Source organism: Triturus cristatus, chromosome 6 (genome assembly GCF_964204655.1).
Source record: "Triturus cristatus chromosome 6, aTriCri1.1, whole genome shotgun sequence".
NCBI classification, from domain to species: domain Eukaryota; kingdom Metazoa; phylum Chordata; class Amphibia; order Caudata; family Salamandridae; genus Triturus; species Triturus cristatus.
Window position 1 is genome coordinate 1,018,187,107 of NC_140589.1, and position 19,283 is coordinate 1,018,206,389.

General features: G+C 43.3%; 1 protein-coding gene across 1 annotated transcript in view; it reads right to left on the bottom strand.

Moving 5' to 3' along the window:
• Nucleotides 1-19,283, bottom strand: part of ACOXL (acyl-CoA oxidase like) — a 1,019,872-nt gene that overhangs the window by 210,914 nt on the left and 789,675 nt on the right. Inside the window, exon 16 of the mRNA XM_085611811.1 lies at nucleotides 15,409-15,496. Within this exon, the coding sequence (XP_085467937.1) occupies nucleotides 15,409-15,496 (88 nt within the window). The remainder of the gene's footprint in view (nucleotides 1-15,408; nucleotides 15,497-19,283) is intronic.

Below are 19,283 nucleotides of genomic sequence, written 5' to 3' on the forward strand. Positions count from 1 at the left end.
GCCGACGAAGGCTGTGATGCCAGAAACCGGTCCCCGGAAGCTTGTTTCCTTCCCAGTATAAGAATTGGCTTGGTAGTTTGGTTTGCCCTGTTCCCATCATGCACTGGGACAGGTACAGACTAATTTGCATGTAGCCAGGTTCTGAGCTGGGATGGTGCAGTGAGCTAAAAAACGGTGATGGATCAAAACCATAATCTCTTGACTTGGTAAGAGTATTCTGCATCATTCAGAAACTCTGTCCATCACCACCCCCTTTTTCCCAAATCGATTTTATCCACACTCAGTGTGGGAGGGTATGCTCAGACGTGAGTCCCTTGCTCATTGCACCATCAGGATTCAGGCAAGCCGGGCCGACGAAGGCTGTGATGCCAGAAACCGGTCCCCGGAAGCTTGTTTCCTTCCCAGTATAAGAATTGGCTTGGTAGTTTGGTTTGCCCTGTTCCCATCATGCACTGGGACAGGTACAGACTAATTTGCATGTAGCCAGGTTCTGAGCTGGGATGGTGCAGTGAGCTAAAAAACGGTGATGGATCAAAACCATGATCTCTTGACTTGGTAAGAGTATTCTGCATCATTCAGAAACTCTGTCCATCACCACCCCCTTTTTCCCAAATCGATTTTATCCACACTCAGTGTGGGAGGATATGCTCAGACGTGAGTCCCTTGCTCATTGCACCATCAGGATTCAGGCAAGCTGGGCCGACGAAGGCTGTGATGCCAGAAACCGGTCCCCGGAAGCTTGTTTCCTTCCCAGTATAAGAATTGGCTTGGTAGTTTGGTTTGCCCTGTTCCCATCATGCACTGGGACAGGTACAGACTAATTTGCATGTAGCCAGGTTCTGAGCTGGGATGGTGCAGTGAGCTAAAAAACGGTGATGGATCAAAACCATGATCTCTTGACTTGGTAAGAGTATTCTGCATCATTCAGAAACTCTGTCCATCACCACCCCCTTTTTCCCAAATCGATTTTATCCACACTCAGTGTGGGAGGGTATGCTCAGACGTGAGTCCCTTGCTCATTGCACCATCAGGATTCAGGCAAGCCGGGCCGACGAAGGCTGTGATGCCAGAAACCGGTCCCCGGAAGCTTGTTTCCTTCCCAGTATAAGAATTGGCTTGGTAGTTTGGTTTGCCCTGTTCCCATCATGCACTGGGACAGGTACAGACTAATTTGCATGTAGCCAGGTTCTGAGCTGGGATGGTGCAGTGAGCTAAAAAACGGTGATGGATCAAAACCATGATCTCTTGACTTGGTAAGAGTATTCTGCATCATTCAGAAACTCTGTCCATCACCACCCCCTTTTTCCCAAATTTATTTGGTACAATGGCAATGTTTTCAAAGTGATATGTTGCTCTGGAACAGATGACAGTACGCTGGGGGCTGGGGGGGGGTTACTGTTCTTAGGTTCTGATTTTATTTGTATCGCCTTTCATTTTCTCCTGAAATTTCAAGAAAAATTGTCAAATTCAAGTTATGTATCTGAATGCGGGAGTTGTCTCTGGATTTCAGAGCCCTGCGCCATATGTGAAGTTTTGACAAATAAAGTCTGTTTTAAAAATAAATAAATACGTAACCTCTCTTCCTTGTGCTTTTCTTTGGGGAGAAGATGTGTGATATTCTATATTTATTCTGCATTTATTATTTTTCCTATCTGAACTTTTATTTCATTGTACTATTGTATTTTGTCTATATCTATGGTTTTACTCTGCTGCTGCAGAGTATTCCATTTAGAATGTACATAGTTGAATGCATCTAAGGAGCGGCAATTGATGCTGGATGCTTCCCATGTTTGTGGCTGGAGTTTCTTCTTGGTAATAAAAACCAACTGTTTATGGAACCACTTCTTTTGGACTTATTATAAATGATGACTTCCACACAGGAGGAATGATTTATCAGCCAACAGCATGAAGTAAGGGAGTAATACACTGCTGTGTGGGGCCAAAGTCTAATTTATATATGTTTTAAAGAATTGGTAACAATAGGTAGCGAGACAGCAGCACTGTAAAGCCAGACCTAAAATGAGGGCAGGAGTACGCTAAAGGAGTTAGCACATGGTAAAATGCTAGAATAGATAAAAGCAGCTTCTGTTTGCGGATGATGAGCTTTGAAATTTGTGGCGCATAACCCCTGCATCTGTTCAACTATCTGAACCTGGCTCAGAGAGCTATTAGAGAAAATGGGGTTAAATACTACATTTTACTGCACATGTTCCAAATTAACTTGCTAAATAGCAAAGCACACGGTAGAGCACCCATGCAATATCCCAGTACTGACATTGCTTGTAAACTAATACTGTCCTTCTCCCAGAAGTGTTGCAGGTTCACTTTCCGAAGATAATTTGCAAAAGTGGTACCAAAATTGAACTAATTTAAGCACAATTTCTCTTTCATTTTTTATCCTGCTCCTTCCAAGCTGACTTTCAGTCACAAGTAATGAGTGAGAATCTCCTTGAAAAGGGACAGAGTGTAAAAATACAAAGATCTCAAGTTTAAGGCAGTATATAACACAGAGCCAAACAGATTTTACAGGTTCGTACAACGGTGCTCAGACGGCAACACTGATTACATATTAACAACCTGCTTTAGGTATATATTTGGAAAAGCACTGAGGGCCATATGTATCAATGTTAGGTTTTGCGATTCTCAAACAGCAAATTTTTGAGAATCGCTATTTGAGAATCGCAAAACACTATGTATATAGGATTTGCAATACATTTTGCGAATCCTACATATTCCTTAATTGCGAATCGCAAATTGCAATTCGCAATTAAGAAATACCTCCCCATAGAGGCCCATAGGAATGAATGGGAAGACATTCTCAATTTGCGATTCTCAATAAGAGAATTGCAAATTGAGAATGCAATTTCAAGTGTGCCAGGGTGTCAAAAGGACACCCTGTTGCACCCCTGAAATGAGCATGGGTTCACATGTGGCGCACATACATGCCCTAAGGGCATGTGTGTGCGCCACATGCCACTTTGAAAAATGCAAAAATTTGCATTTTTGAAAGAAATCGCAAATTACCACGAACCTGTAGTTCGTGGTAATTTGCGATTCCTTATGCCATATTCGCACAACTTGGGTGCCTCATACATTCCATTTAAGGAATCGCAATTTGCGATTCCTTAAATGCATTCGCAAAATAAGGAATCGCAAATTTTGCGATTCCTTATTTTGCGAGTCAGTTTTTCTTTTATACATACCGTTAAGCCTATTTGCGATCGCAATTTTGCATGATACATATGGCCCTAATTTTGTTCCCAAACAATCAGCTTGTCAGTTTATAAAAAATATCCACATTTTTGTGTCAAGTACATGCTTTTCTTCTTGGAATAGTAGACCTAATTCCCTCAAACAAATTAGCCTTTTCAAGAAAAAAAGTTTTATCCGCAAATATCATCTTTTCATTTTTAGAAAACACATGTTCAGTGCCCAAAGAAAATGTAACGTACCCGCTTTAATCCAATCAATCAATCAAAACCACTTTATTCGATAATTTAAAATCATAAAAGTGTACGATACATGATTAAACAGATTAAAAACAATCCAACATTTTCATAGTTAAAAAAATAAATTACTCAATGAATCAAATTTGTAAGAACTAAATAATTTCCTCCAATGCAGCCAGTCTAATCCTCCTTGACCTGATGGAAGCCACGAGGAAGCTGGCTACACAAAACATAGTTGTAGGGGATTCCATTAATTGTAAAAACAATAATGCGGGTCTAACTTGTACGAAAGCTTCCTCTCTCAGAATAGGGAAAATAAACCTTTTCCTAGCTTCACGGTACAAAGGGCAAAAAAACATAATATGCATTGTATCTTGAGCAGAAAAATCGTCACATTTACAAGGGACCCCATCATCCGGCCTAAACCAACCCTGTGGAACACTTAGTACTAAGTGGATCTGATTAAAACGGAATTTAGTCAAAAGCCATCTATGATAAAAATTCGTGACTGTTGACAGATATGGGTGCATGACCATAGATAGATTAAGCAAGAGGTGAGCCCTTACAGTAGATTTACAGAGCTCATGAGATTCACGCTCAACCTCGCAGTGCTTAATATAATATGTTTTAACCCACGATAAATCAGCTTTACATAAACCTTCAGGATTGGTAAAAAGCTTGGGCGTCCTATTTCCTTAGAGATTGAATTAATATAGGACAGCCACTGGATTTCCTTCCAGTTATCTAATTTAGTGCACTCTTTCAAGATACTATGATTCAGCGTAAGGTCCGGGTTCAGCCAGGTTCTGATCCATAACAGAATTGGAGCAATTTTTATAATGTCAGAAATATATCCTAACCCCAGTTCAAGGTGGACCGAGTGTGTCGCAGTGGATTGGGGAAGACCAAGAAGAGCACGTAAAAATTTGTTCTCTTCTGTTTGAATGGGTTCAGGGTTAATATACCCCCAAATTGCGGCCCCGTACCTAGCTATTGAAACAGATTTTGCTTGATATATTTTTATAATGGCCTCACAAGGTTTCCCTCCCAGCCTTTTCGCAAAGCCCAAAATTGCAGCTGAGGAGCTACGTACCGCATTCACCTTAGTAGCTAGTTGAGATGCCCAGGTACCCTTATCGTCGAAAACGACTCCCAGGTAGGTGAATACTTTCACTCTAGAAATAACATCTCCATTACAATAAAATGTTTTATGATTGTTTTTTCCCTTGCCCAGTGCCATAGTGTGGGATTTACCGTTGTTAACCACAAGGTCCAAGGATTTCATAAAATCCCCAAAGGAATTCAATAGTCTTTGCAGACCAAGCGGTGTCCTGGCCAATAAAACTGTGTCATCCGCATAGAGAAGTACGGGTATGGGAGTACTATCTATCCGTGGAATATCAAGAGATGCAGCTAGCAAACTATCTTCAAGGGAATTTATGTACAATGTAAATAACATAGGGGCAAGGATACAGCCCTGACGTACCCCTCTACCAGATTTAAAACTGGCAGTACATTTCCCCTCCTGAGACATCCTTATTGAGGCTTTCAAGTCTTTATGTAATTCTGCCAAAAAATACACAAGGGGCCTATCTAGACCCAATTCCAGAAGTTTTGACCACAGCTTAGACCTGTTAACCAGGTCAAAAGCCGTGGACAGGTCCATAAAGCCTAAAAAAAGCGAGCCCCCTGCAGCTTTTGTGTACTTTGCAATAATTAAGTGTAAATTAAGACATTGATCCTCTGTACCCCTCCCCGGTCTAAAACCATACTGCGCGTTGGAGATGACACCTTTCTCTGAGGCCCAATTTGTTATCCTAGCCAGAATAACCTTTCCTAAAATTTTAAACGAGGAATCCAGCAAGGATATGGGCCTATAACATCTAGGGTCACCCCTTTGGCCCTTCTTAAACACTGGAATTATGATCGAGTGGGACCACGACTTCGGGGGGACTGTTACGGTCGCTGAGTTAAAAACATTTAACAAAATTTTGGCCCAGTACCTAGGGTTAGCCTTATACATATCCGAAGGCACCCCGTCTGGGCCAGGCGCCTTACGCCCGGCCGTACCCTCGATGGCTTTCTCCACCTCTTCTAAGGTAAAATTAATAGAGGGGAGGGGAGAACTGGAAATTGGTGTCGCAAAAGCTTCCATCTCGAGGTTACTGCCATATATTATTTCAAAGTGACCTAACCAGTCCTCCTCAGAGATATTCAATTCTAGCACAGAATTCTGGGAACCGGATAGCAGAGGGGAATTAATAATTTCCCAGAATTTGGAGCTATCTTTCAGAATGGCATTATCCATTAGGGCTACCCATGCATCTTGTTTGATTTCCCTTTTGCGTGCCTGTATTACTTGCGAATACTCTTTCCTTAACTGAGTGACTAGCCCTTTATTTCTAGGTTTATCATTAAGGGCTTTTTTAAGTTGATTTAGGGCTAAGGTGCAACTATGATTGAACCAACCACAGGCAGATTTACTTTTAACCACTCTGCCTTTTGGGGTGAGTTCGTTAGCCACTTGTAAGCAGATAGCTTCAAAAGCCAATATAACATCCCTGCCATAAGAATATGGATCGGCGCAAGTGCTTAAATGTGGGCCAATCTTTAAGGTAATTAAATTTAAAAAGTCTTCAGGGATTACCCTACTCCATTTTACTCTCCTCCCTTGATCTTTAACTTTCACGGTAACCGACGCAGGTGTCAAGGCTGATTTGTCCATAAGGGGGAAGACATTAGCTAAAAACAGTACCACCGGATTATGGTCACTAAAACAAGAACGTAGGGCATTATAAAAAAAGACATACCTTAAAAGCCCTGCAGATAAAAATATGAAATCAATTATAGATTCACTATCCCTAGCAGCATAAGTGGGGACACGGGTATTCTTGTCCGGGAACCCTACTTCATACAAATCGTTGTTAGACAGAAGGGACTCCAAGGCTACCCCCTTCGAGCTATGTTCAAAATGTTGAGGGTTTGTGAATTGTGGGCCATCCTTGTCTCTGTAATGACAATTTAATTTACATAGGTGTACATTAAAATCACCCATCAGGATGTAGTAGCAAAAAGTGGTTTGATTGTCCTTATAGGATTCTAAAAATTTTGACAGCCAGTGGATGTGCTCATTAGGGGACTCTTCTTGCTGTGAATTATAACAATTAATTAGAATAAGCTTGGTATTATTTAACAGGCTTACTTCCAGTATAAGGCAATTATGGGAGGTTCATACAACCTTCTTGACACTTCCCATAATATTGACTGAAATCAGAAACATGAGACCACCCCTGTCTCTTCCTGCTATAGAGCTCTGGGCAGGCACGAAATAGGAGGTGAAACCATCCATCCAAAAGTCACAGCCCCTATCCCATGTCTCTTGTAGGGCTATAATGTCGAATTGATTTAATGTACTTAGCCAACCACTATCAGACTTTTTGGTCCGTAAGCCTGCAATGTTCCAGCTTAACATTTTTATTATTTCCCCAGGGTCAATTACAGTGCTATCAAAATTAGTTTGTAAATTTCCATAATTCATTATAGGATCGATAACATCTCTGGAGTCCAAAACAAACGGACTGGCACTCCCCTGTGTCTCAGGAACCTCCCGTCAATCACAGGCCTCCAAACCCGAAAGAGCCCCAAATCTATTATGGGTAGTGATGTTACAACCATATCCACCAGGATTATCCGCTTTAAACCCTTGAGGGGCTACAGGCGTCTGGGGTTCCATGAATATAAGTGGTCTTGGTCTCGCACGATTAGGGGATCTAAGTAGGTGCATATAAAAATAGCCCAGTGGTCGCACACCAACACTGTTGGTGTCGGCCACCAAAGAAGCTGCACGTAGCAGGACTGTATTAACATGTTGGGGGTATCTAAAATTAATTATAACACAGTCCCCACTACAGCCTTTTCGGGATGGCCCGACCCACTTAGTCCTTCTGGTGGATAAAATTTGATCTGCGAAATGTATCGGGAAACCGCATCTTCTATTGAGCCAGGACACAGTTTTATTTTTCAGGGACTCATGTGGTTCGTCTCGAAGCTGGACATGCTGATTTTCTAAGGTGGGCACATTTGTCAGAACAACTACATATGGCGCACACTCTGGAGGAAGGTTAGTATAGCCAGTATTAGTTCCGAGTCTAAGGGTTGAAGTGCCGCCTTGACCCGTAAAAGATTGTTTAACTAAGCCACTAGATAGTAAAGGGTCAGAGGGGACAATTTCCGATGTAACAAGGGACTTGGTGGGTCGCTGAGACAAGTCACATAATGTGCCATCAGAGACACCAGCAGTACCCGTTTCTAAGGCCTTAGTTTTACCACTACCAGGCAAAAGATTCGCTATGAGGTCACCAAGCCTCTTAACTTCCAAGTTAGCCGTTTTTAGTTGAAGCAATAAAGATTGAGTGTGCTCGGCTAACTTAGCTTCAAATTTAGCCTCGAGGGTAGCTACTAATAATGCAAATTGGTCTGGTAATAAGTTAATGCAGGCTGAACTATTACCTTCCTGTAATGCGGTTCCATGAACAGTAGTATTTGGAGCTTGGTGTAGGGCTTCCGATCTTTTTTTATTGTACTTCCCCCCCCTTTTGCTAAGTTGTTTCCTACAAGCTCTCACAGGTCTAGGACTAGGGGGAGCTTCCTCTAAATCTGATGTAAACGAGTCCAGAGGATCCACCGGGCACTCTGAATGAACCTGAGCTACGGCCGTTGAGACCGGACGAGTGCTCACACTGATTATGTCCTCAGATGGACTGACAACCTCAGGGTTAGAGGTAATATCAGAGAGGGCAGGGAGGCCCCCCTTACCAAGGGATACTCTTCGATCATTGTTGATTTTATTGACCACTTTGACTAGATAGTTGTCCATTAGACCAATCCCAACTACAGGTTTAGCGTGTTTACCGCTAGACATAATCAATAATAGGGTATTGGCAATAATACAACAGCAATATATCAGAAAGGGTTCAAAGCGGCTACTGTAAGGGACCGAGCTTTGAAAAGTACCGGGCAATATTGATAAATAGATATCTTACACCATAACAAAGACAATCCACAAAGCAGGGGAAGCTCACGTGGACTATAGTCCGAGTCGGAGATATACAGTCTGTGGCCCAGCCCAGCCTCTGTCAGCCACGGACGGCCACAGACGGCCCGCCCTTTGCCCGGGCTTAGCCCGGCGCCCGCCCGCGCGCGTCCCGCGACGCGGAGGGTACAGCGGGCTTTTGAGCGCCTCCGGGCGCGTAGGTAGCGTCAAGGGGCGCTTGGGCCGCTGGGGGCTGTAGTTTTCCCCGCTTCCAGGCCGCGAGGTGATATGGCGGCGATGACAGGTTGCACACAGCGTAGCGGGCCGGGAAAACACCAACAAGCTAGCGGTAAGTGAAGGAGGCCACCAGCAACCACCCCCGTGCAGGGAACAGGTCTCTCGATTTACCAGGCACAAAGTTTGAACTTCCCCTTTAATGTTATTTCTGGGTGATACACTATCTACCTGCTGATTCCTAAACTGTAGAAAAATCCCAGGCATCTCACTGGATATGGAAAATTCAAAGCTCTGAAGTCGCTGCCGGGGGTGATGGTTTTTTATCGACATCGGAAGTAATGCCACCGAAACATATACCAGCCACCATGACTCAATAGTTTCAATCCATTTTTCCCAAGCCTTGGAGGCGAGCGGATGGACTGACAGCAACAGCATGTAGTACAATACCGAACTGGATATGGAATCCTACTAAACGTTCCCTATAACACATCCAGCAAACGGGGATGCGATGATAGGTGAGGAATCTGTAGGTAGATGGAGCATCCACCAGAAAGATGGTTACTGCATGTAAGTAACTTTCTCCTATGATAGATACTCCTACATGCATATTCCTCATCTGAAGAATAGATTCCCAAGCAGTACCCCTCTTACGAGGAGGACTGATGGTTGGTTAAATGAGGAAGTCCTGCAGGACAGATCTGGCAAAGTGGCCATTTCTACGTACTTCAGAATACAGGCAGTAATGACTAGTGAAAGTGGGTAGGGATGCCCATATAGCTGTCTTGCAGATTTGTGCAACTGGAACCCATCTGGCAAGGGCCGAAATTGATGTTTTGGCCCTGGTGGATTGAGCCCTGATTCCTTTCAGGGATTTTTCCTTGGCCAAAGCATAGCATGTCTTGATGCAGAGAATGATCCATTTCAAGAGCGTTCACTTCTGGACCACTTTGCCTTTCTTGGAACCATAGTACCCAATGAAGAGCTGGTCATCCAGCTGAATGTCTTTAGTGCAGTCTAGGTAAAAGCGGACCACTCACCTAGGATAAAACCTATGAAGCCGTTCCTCTTCCTCCTAGGGAGGGGGCAGTTGAAAGAAGGTCCATAGGGTGATGGACTGGCCTAACTGAATGGAAGTCACCACTTTAGGCACGGCAGCAGCCCTTTGGCACCATCAATTTGTCAGGGAAAATGAGGTGAATGACAGACAGGAACTTAAGGCCTGTAACTCACTGTCCTGTCTCACCGAGGTAATTATCACCCAAAACACTGTTTTCAGGATTAAAATTCACGACTGGCAACTGTGAAGGCATCCAAATATAGACTAATCAAATAGAAGTACGTCTTGCTATGAGTGAAGTGAAGAGGGCAAAGAATGGATGAAAAACAGGTGTTGTGGCGACAGAAAACAAGGGGGTAGAAATTCCCTCTGGACAAGAACCCTCACTTACAGTTAGGTGACATGCTTCATTATATGGGGTCCCTCCTCACACTGTAGTGTGGGCTACAACTCCTTGAGGGGAGGAGAAGAGGTTTTTTCTCAGAAGATGAGCATTAATGTGCAGGTGAATGAGGCGCAGAGTCCAAAATAGAGTGATAAAGAGTGGTTTAAAAATGTCTAACTGAGTCCACTGAAAGTTTATTTGGTGTTCACAGTGACATGGTTAAAAGTGCAAGAGGATTAGGGATTCAATAGATATACCCTAGTTTATAAGGTCAACATGTTTCTGCCAACAGGCATTCATTAACAGTCCCTCTGCAAACGTGATAAAGTGCAAAAAAGGAAGTAAAAATCCACCAATAGAACTGTGTGGCTCGTTGTTCACATGTCCCTCTTCTTGTTATAGGGAGACGTAAACTAATGAACGTTAATGTCACATGCACTCTCCAAGCTCTTGAACCATCTTGTGGTGCCCAGCTTAAATGTGGCTGGTGCCTCCTCTTCAGAGATGACGCCTGTCAAGAGCTTGTAGAGTGAACGCAAAATGCTAAAGTTGATAGGCTGGCTGTAGATTTCGGCCTCCTAAGGGGCAACTCCCCACAAACTTTCAGCTTGGTTAACAGTTGAGAGGACTAATTGGGTCCTGGCAAGACCCCCCACTCCTGGTGCACCTTCAACACCTGTGGTTTTCAAAATCCTTAACTATAGGGATCGTGATGTCATCATCCAGAGTGCATGGCAGGAACAACACTTTGAAGTGTGATCTGGAAAAGTGATGAACGTTCCCGATTACATGCTGGCAGTGCAGCAGCGCACAGCTTTGCCGAAGTTAAACGCATACTCCGCACAATGGGTCTCAGCTAAGCCATCCTATTCATGACCAAATTAAAGACCATAGCCAACCAACATTCCTTCTTTTTCAGTGAACCTACGGAGGCTTGGCATTCGGCTGAACAACAAGAAGTATCAAATGCAGAATCGGGCATTGGGACATCAAGACCTCAAAGAGAGCCTTCTGGGCAGCCATGGAGGGGACACGGGGTGGACTATAAGATACGAGGCAAACTGTTAGCTAACAGACTACTTCCATATGTGATGAGTCTTGTCCATGTTGACCAGGGTGGGTTGATCCCAGGTTGGCAACACTTCTTAAAGTATACGACAACTGTTTCCAATAACAAATGGCCCTCAAGACATGGCCAGATGTAGCGGTGTTGTCGGTCGACATGGAGAAAGTATTCAACTACTTCAGTTGTAGATATCTGCACAAGGTGCTGGATTGTTTCAGCCTCAACAGGACATTTCCTTGATGGATTAGAGTTCTCTATAGCTCGCTGACAGCATGTATACACACTGGCCGTGGGCTTTCGGAACAATGGTAAGTGAATAGGGAACAATACAGGGACACCCGACCTCCCCTTTACCTGGTCTTGCGTTCAAACTAATTGCAATGCATCTCCAATTGAGTAGCAGGGAGGTGGGGAATCCTGAATGGAGTCACCCATGATATAGTCTCACCCTATGCTGATACAACGTTGTATATGTGGAGGGCAGAACACAATATAGGGGATATGATTAGGTAACTGCACACCTTTGCTAAACTATTCAGACTCAGGGTGAATTGGGACAGATAAGTATATACTCACTGAGGTGCAGAGCGCCATTGGGCTGAGATACTGCCCCTCCTCTTCTCCCAATAGGAAATCTTCACTTTTAGATATCCTGGAGTCCAGATCTACTACTCAGGCACGGATGTATCAGACGTGGTAATATCAGAAGGGCAGTGAGATTCCTCTGTTCACAGGTGATTTTCTAGAGCTCACTTCCACTCACGACTGCCAGCCGGACAGCGTTCTTTAAGATTATAATGCTACCTAGCCTTCTCTATTACTGCACTAATATCCCATGAATTCTGCCCAGAAAGCGCTTTAAAGAGCTGGATAGCCTCTTAGTGGACCTGAATTGGAAAAGCAGTCACCCCAGGGTGTCCCTAGGGAATCTAAAATGGCATGTAGAACAGGGTGGGAGGGGATCCATATATTCAAGCTGAATAACCTGGCGGCCCAAATACAGTACCTAAGCCGTTGATTGACGAAACGGAATCTCAATGAACTGTCATATGACACATTGCAGTCAAAGATAACACATTAGCTCATTGGATCCTACAACTGACAAGACCTCGACTCCCCACCCTGACTCTTGATGGTAGCGCAATATTGTCATTGGAGATCGTTTAATTGCACCATGAACTCCATTTCCTATGCCCCTAACATATCTCTAGCAATAGTCTATGCTGGAATGAAAGGGAGTGGCAGCAGAACAGTGGCACAATAGGAACACGCAGGCCTAACAACACTAAGGGGCATATGTATCAACATCTCCATTTGCGATTCTCAAATAGCGATTTTTTGAGAATCGCTATTTGAGAATTGCAAAACGGGATGTATTAAAAAAATCGCACAAATTTTGCGATTTCTTAAAATTCCTAATTGCGATTAGCAAATTGCGAAATCGCAATTAAGGAATATCTTCCCATTCATTCCTATGGGCCAGGAGGCCCATAGCAATGAATGGGAAGTCCTTCTCAATTTGCGAATCGCTATTTGCTAATCGCAAATTGAGAATATTTTCAAAGGTGCAAGGGTGTCATGATGACACCCTGATGTACCCCTGAAATCAGCATGTGTGCACATATGGCGCACATACATGCCCTAAGGGCATGTATGTGCACCACATGGCACTTTGAAATATGCAAAAAAGTGCATATTTCAAAGAAATCGCAATTTACCACCAACTTGAAGTTGGTGGTAATTTGCGATTTCTTAAGGAGAAATCGCACAACTTGGGTGCGTGTTACATTGCATATAAGAAATCGCAATTTGCGATTTCTTACATGCTTACGCAAACTTAAGAAATCGCTAATTTAGCGATTCCTTAAGATTGCGAGTCTAAAATGCCTCATACATCTCCTTTTGCGATTTTGTATTCGCAAACGCAGTTTTTTTGCGATTCGCAGCGTTTGCGAATACAAAATCGTTTGATACATATGCCCCTCAGAGATTTATTCGAAAATAAATAGACACCCTTCTGCTCTTTACTCAACAGAACAGAACCATCCCCTCCCCCAGGTTCCTTCCTAACTCATAGGGGGGAGCTGGCACAAATGCGTACCTTGTGGCACATGACTGACTCTGAATCTCAGCCACACAGTTGCATGCAGACCCTCTTTGAAAAAGGCTCCGGGCGTAGACTCATCACATGGCTCTGTAGATCACTACAAGTTTTACATACCCTGCTTTAGTCAACATTTCTGCTATTGGGATCCATATTATTCATTGGTAGGCAGCTCAGCGAAGAGAGGAAACGCTCAGATTACGTAAATACTCATTCACCAGCAATTGGGATGAAATAAGTGCAATATTCGGCAAACACCATAAAGACGACACTCCATTTCCCTGAAATTTTTGGCGGGCTACCACATTTACCTCGACTCTATGAGGTATCGCAATGCTGCCACCACGGTGGAGATAGGATATTCCCATCCCATAAAATGCACTGGACCTATGATAAGGCTGTCCCCTGATACTTGAGAATCCGTGGTTCCCCGGAGTCTCCCTTCTCCTCGATCCTCACCATATGAGCAAATAAAGTGCCTATGATTTCATACCATGATCCACAATCGCCTTCCCTAACCGGTCCAACGTACTAGTTGACTTTCTTTACTTGGTAATAATGTAAATCTGAGTTTCACTTTATTAAAAATGTGTGCTTGTCGACAACACAGTGGGGTTGGCCTGTGGAATCAAGATGGTTGACAGCCAACCACATAATCAGCTATAACGACTACCAACAATGTAAACCCTGTCTATATCGATATCCTCCATTGATGAGTGATATGATGACTTTGATGTACACCACGAATGGGGAACACCTGTGGAATTGTCCATGGGCTTGGTATCACTGTACTTGTCTTCTTGCACTGCAATTGTCGAAATGCCAATAAAAATCATCTTAAAAAACATACACAGTGACATAATTGAGAAATGGAGTTACACTAATTACACAGTGGTCTGAATAGTTGGGATTGGAGGTCGAGGCTTATTATTGAGGAAAGGTTAGAGAAACCGACATAAAATTCTGTTGCCATCCAACCTAAAGAAAAAAACTGAAATATATCACAGGAATGAGATATTGAATTCTTGATAGATCAGTATATTGTAGTCGAGATGGCAGAATTATGTTTTAGATGTGCCAGTTTTGGCACTTTAACTGATTTTATCGCACTTTTTCACATTATCTAAACTCTTTAAAAAAGGATGTTTGCTATAATACCAGCCATACAGAGGAAGAATGGGGTAGCCATAGCAAATACAATTTTGTATTAGGTATACTTTGGTACAGATGGATGTAGCTATATTTTGTGTGTCATATGCAGACTTTTATTCAATGAAAATTGGCCAAATCATTATTGACATGGAAAGTAAAGATTTTTCCTTTGATACGTTGTGGGAAGCACGAAGGGCATAGGATGTGCGAGAAAAAAAAATTGTTCTGTAAGTATAATCTACATCTCTGAACAATAGAGTGTGCAAGTACTCTGAACTGTATTATAATGAATATGGATATCTGAAGACTGGATATGGACAATACGGCACACAGCACATTTAACACAGATCAGTACTACGAGGTGAGGATAAACAGATGTCTGGAAGGTACTGTTCAATTCAAGAACTAAATGCATATAATATTGCTCCTTCAGGTATGTGAGGAGCAAAAGAGAGAGAATATGAAAAGGGGTAGGGTGTAGCTCTTTCTTGCGTCCTCCGATTAGGTAGAAAAAACAGAAGTGGTGGGAATGATTGGCAGCGCACAGAGAATGAGAATTCTCACTGCGGAGATTCCGCCCCGAGTACGGAGACTCTCCCATGACTGCGGACCCTTTGTGAATCAAGCCCCAGGTGTCCTCTCAATCTTCCAAGATGTTGGCTAATAAGACACAACTGAAGCCCAAATAACAGAATAAAATTATGGATCAGAAAACACTGAATATTAACAGAGGAGGGATAAGTAGTTGTGTTAGAGCATGAACAGTATGGCTCTCAGAGTTCATAGCTAATACCTCATCTTGTCAGATGAAACATTTTCAAATGTGCAAAAACAGACACCACATGGCCATTGTTCCCCCAAACCTTCAAACGTTTGCCAGTTGCTTTCATGTTTACTATTTAAAACAAAAAAAAGTCGTGACTGACCTCTGTGAATATGTGCCAAAGCTAAGGTTGCAACATGGTGAAGACATGAGTTCCATGCACTGAAAGATTCTTCCTTCTTAGCCATTATCTAAAATGTAAGAAAATAATGATTACAAATCACCATTTCAAACAGATTATAATATTTTGAGCTGCAACTCTGCTAGCACCAAGATTATATTGGCAAAGGTTTGCAAGTCCTTGGAAAAAAGCTCATTGCACAGTGAAAAAAATACTTTGAGCCATGACATTACAGCTTAGATAATATTGCTAGTACAGAGAACAATGTCAAGTGGCAGCACTCAGAAAAGCAGTGCACAGCTTCAACTCTAACAAAAGTCTACAAGAAAAGGTTTACAGCACATTGAATAAATGGATGTGTAACTAATATAAATAGAACATATTTACTTTGTCATTGGTTAACCGGAAGTTCTGGCACAGATAAAGCCTCTTGGACCCACGGTAGATAACCCTGCTTACAGATATTGTAATTTCATTTACAGGATCCTTTCATTATTTGGCAACAAAAATAAAAGTTAAACTATTCATTTGGGGAATGCCATCGTCAATTATTACCCTTGGCTTCAGTGCTTAGTTTGAGCCTGAGGTTTCCGGTGCTCGGCACCGGCACATTATTGTCAAAACCGGCTCTTACGGCAGCCTGCCACATGGTGGCGCCGTTTGTCTTATTTTTCTGAGGAGCACACCAGCTTTTGTTTAACAATTAAATGTACATTAAAACCACTAATACCTGCCACCCAAAGCTATAAGAATAGCTAGGGCATCACATATTAAATGTACATTTAAAGTGTGAATTGTCACACATGTATGTGCAGGATGGCTAGTAGTGATAGACTGTCATTGGCAGGGCTAGTGGGAGCAATGGGTAGTGCAAGTTGCAATGGCATTCTCACAAAAGGCGCTGGCACTTCTGTTTTTTGACAAATTAAGCACTGCTTGTCTTGCAGAAATAAAACCACAAATACTTCCTTATTCATTCATCTGTTGTGCCTTTGCAAGTCATAGGTAACATTCTGTTCACAGGCATACAGTAACCTCAGACTTGAAATCACACTCTCTTTACTCACACGCTAAACTCATTAGAAGGTAGAAAAATAGACGAATAGTGCAGAAAAGCAGACACCACTTTGGAAAAGGAGGACTATTATCATAAAACTATATACTCTTGAAATAGTATTTTACTTTCTTCTAGCGATCACAGCCCCTTTTTCCATTTTGTGCTTCACATGTTGTAGTGCTAGAGGCACTCTTATAGTCTGACACCCTGTGATGACCTTCGACTACCATCATTTTAATTGACTTTGGTGTGTTATTTTATCCTAGCATGAATGTACGACGGTCCTGCATATGCCTTGTTTCTAGTTTTGAAGTGGGAGCTGTCACAGTAGAACAACCTTGCCAAGAACAGAACGTGTGGGATGTGCATTTGAAAGCATGAGAGGGAGAGAGGTGTGGTCTCGAAAGTGCAGTTTGATGAGCAGTGGTGCACAAATGCGCACTGTGTTGTACATTGAGAGAAGAAGTATGTGATGCTAAAGGCAGTGGTGCACAAATGTGCATTGTGTTGTACATTGGCAAGTATTATACATGTCTTACTATTGGCTTTGACATAGCCTCATGTCATCCTGAATTCTGACTCTGCCTTGCTTGAGCTTTTCTGCGCGTGCAGACGGGCTCCCAGAGCGTTTGCAAGTTGCTTGGGTTAATCACGTTCAAGGATTGTTTTGTGAGAGATTGTTTAAAGTACCCTGGAAGGCTTTCCTAAGCTTCGTCAAGATAAAGGCTGGAACATGTGAGAATGTAGAGGGAACGTGGGAACTCTTTCTTGCTGTTGAATGCTTGCCTGGAAGCAGGCCAGTTCCAGTAAGTTTCCTTGGTGCAGTGGGGAAGACTCTCAAACCTACTAGTGTGTTTTGAGATTATAAAGCTGAGGGTTGTAGACTTAGAAACCGGAATTTTGGTATCCAAATGGGGAGAGACGCATCTACTTCGGTACAGCGGAACCCTGGTTGCTGAGGCTCTTATCCCTGGCTTTTAAATCCCCCCATCTGGAGTGGGCTAAGATGCAGTGTTTGCACCAGGTGAAGTGTTGAGTTTTGATTATTGCCATTGTGATGTGTGGTCAGTGGCTGTGGTCATTTGAGGTGTTTTCTTTGTGATGTTTGAGTGAGTCAAGGTGCCCATCCAAAGTAATCATTTGATGTATTTAGAGTACATATATATCTTTCTGATCTCTTGCAGGACGTCCAGTATATTTTCTTGAGTTTTATCTCATATTATTTGCTGCTTGTATTTCATATTATTATTCTTGCATTTAACTGTTGCATTTACCAAGTGTGTTATTATTGCTTGCATATAAATATATTTCTCTATATACATTTGAATGTGGTTCATTTGGCATCTGGGAAAGCCTTTCTGTTTGAGAGCATTGCATAAATAAAACCCCAAGCCTTATTCTAAAAAGAGAGTCTTTGCATTTTGTAAAGTGAAACCCTTTTCTAGGTATTATTGTGTTTTATGTCTCCTGCTCCGCTGTGTTTGAGCCACCCTGTGGGAGATTCTGCATTATCTGAAAGGCGGAGCCAGACACATGTGTGTTAGATTACCAGAGATATCTTGACTAAGGGCCTGATTTAGAGTTTGGTGGACGGGTCAATCCATCACAAACGTGACGGACATCCTGGCCACCATATTACAAGTGCCATTAGATATAATGCACTTGTAATAGGGCGAACAGGATGTCCGTCAAGTTTGTGATGGAATAACCTGCCTCTGAACTCTAAATCAGACCTTAAGATTCCCATTTCTATTTTAGTTTCAATGCTTAATGGGGGACAAGTCCATACAATCTTGATCAAGTAATAACAACTAGAATACTGATAAAATGAATCAATCCATAGGCTCATTGTGAGTGCCAAGAGCATAACACAGGCTGTCAGGCAGAGCAAGGTAGTGATCCATTGAAAATGCAAAGGGTGACTTATTATGCTAAGATGAGAGACTGCAAGATAATAATAATGTTTGGTGACTTAGGAACACAATGCAGGAAAGAGATGAGACCATGGCCAATTTCTCCAATCTCATCCCCTTTGTTCAATGGAGACACAAAAGGGGAACCAGGGAACCATATGTCAAGGAAGATAAGCATTCAAGAATCAGATAAGTGCTGTTTGTCCTCAGCTGGCTGTTTGGTGTTTCCTGCTCTAACGGGGCTGGGCTTTGCTCCACCGGACCACAACCCCCAGCATTCCTAGGGGCAGGACGCCTCACAATCCCACGCCAGGAGGCGCTTAAAGGTGGGCTCGGTGCTGAGTCCCTCGGTGTGCTGTTTGTCCTCAGCTGGCTGTTTGGTGTTTCCTGCTCTACCGGGGCTGGGCTTTGCTCCACCGGACCACAACCCCCAGCATTCCTAGGGGCAGGACGCCTCACAATCCCGCGCCAGGAGGCGCTTAAAGGCGGGCTCGGTGCTGAGTCCCTCGGTGTGCTGTTTGTCCTCAGCTGGCTGTTTGGTGTTTCCTGCTCTACCGGGGCTGGGCTTTGCTCCACCGGACCACAACCCCCAGCATTCCTAGGGGCAGGACGCCTCACAATCCCGCGCCAGGAGGCGCTTAAAGGCGGGCTCGGTGCTGAGTCCCTCGGTGTGCTGTTTGTCCTCAGCTGGCTGTTTGGTGTTTCCTGCTCTACCGGGGCTGGGCTTTGCTCCACCGGACCACAACCCCCAGCATTCCTAGGGGCAGGACGCTTCACAATCCCGCGCCAGGAGGCGCTTAAAGGCGGGCTCGGTGCGGAGTCCCTCGGTGTGCTGTTTGTCCTCAGCTGGCTGTTTGGTGTTTCCTGCTCTACCGGGGCTGGGCTTT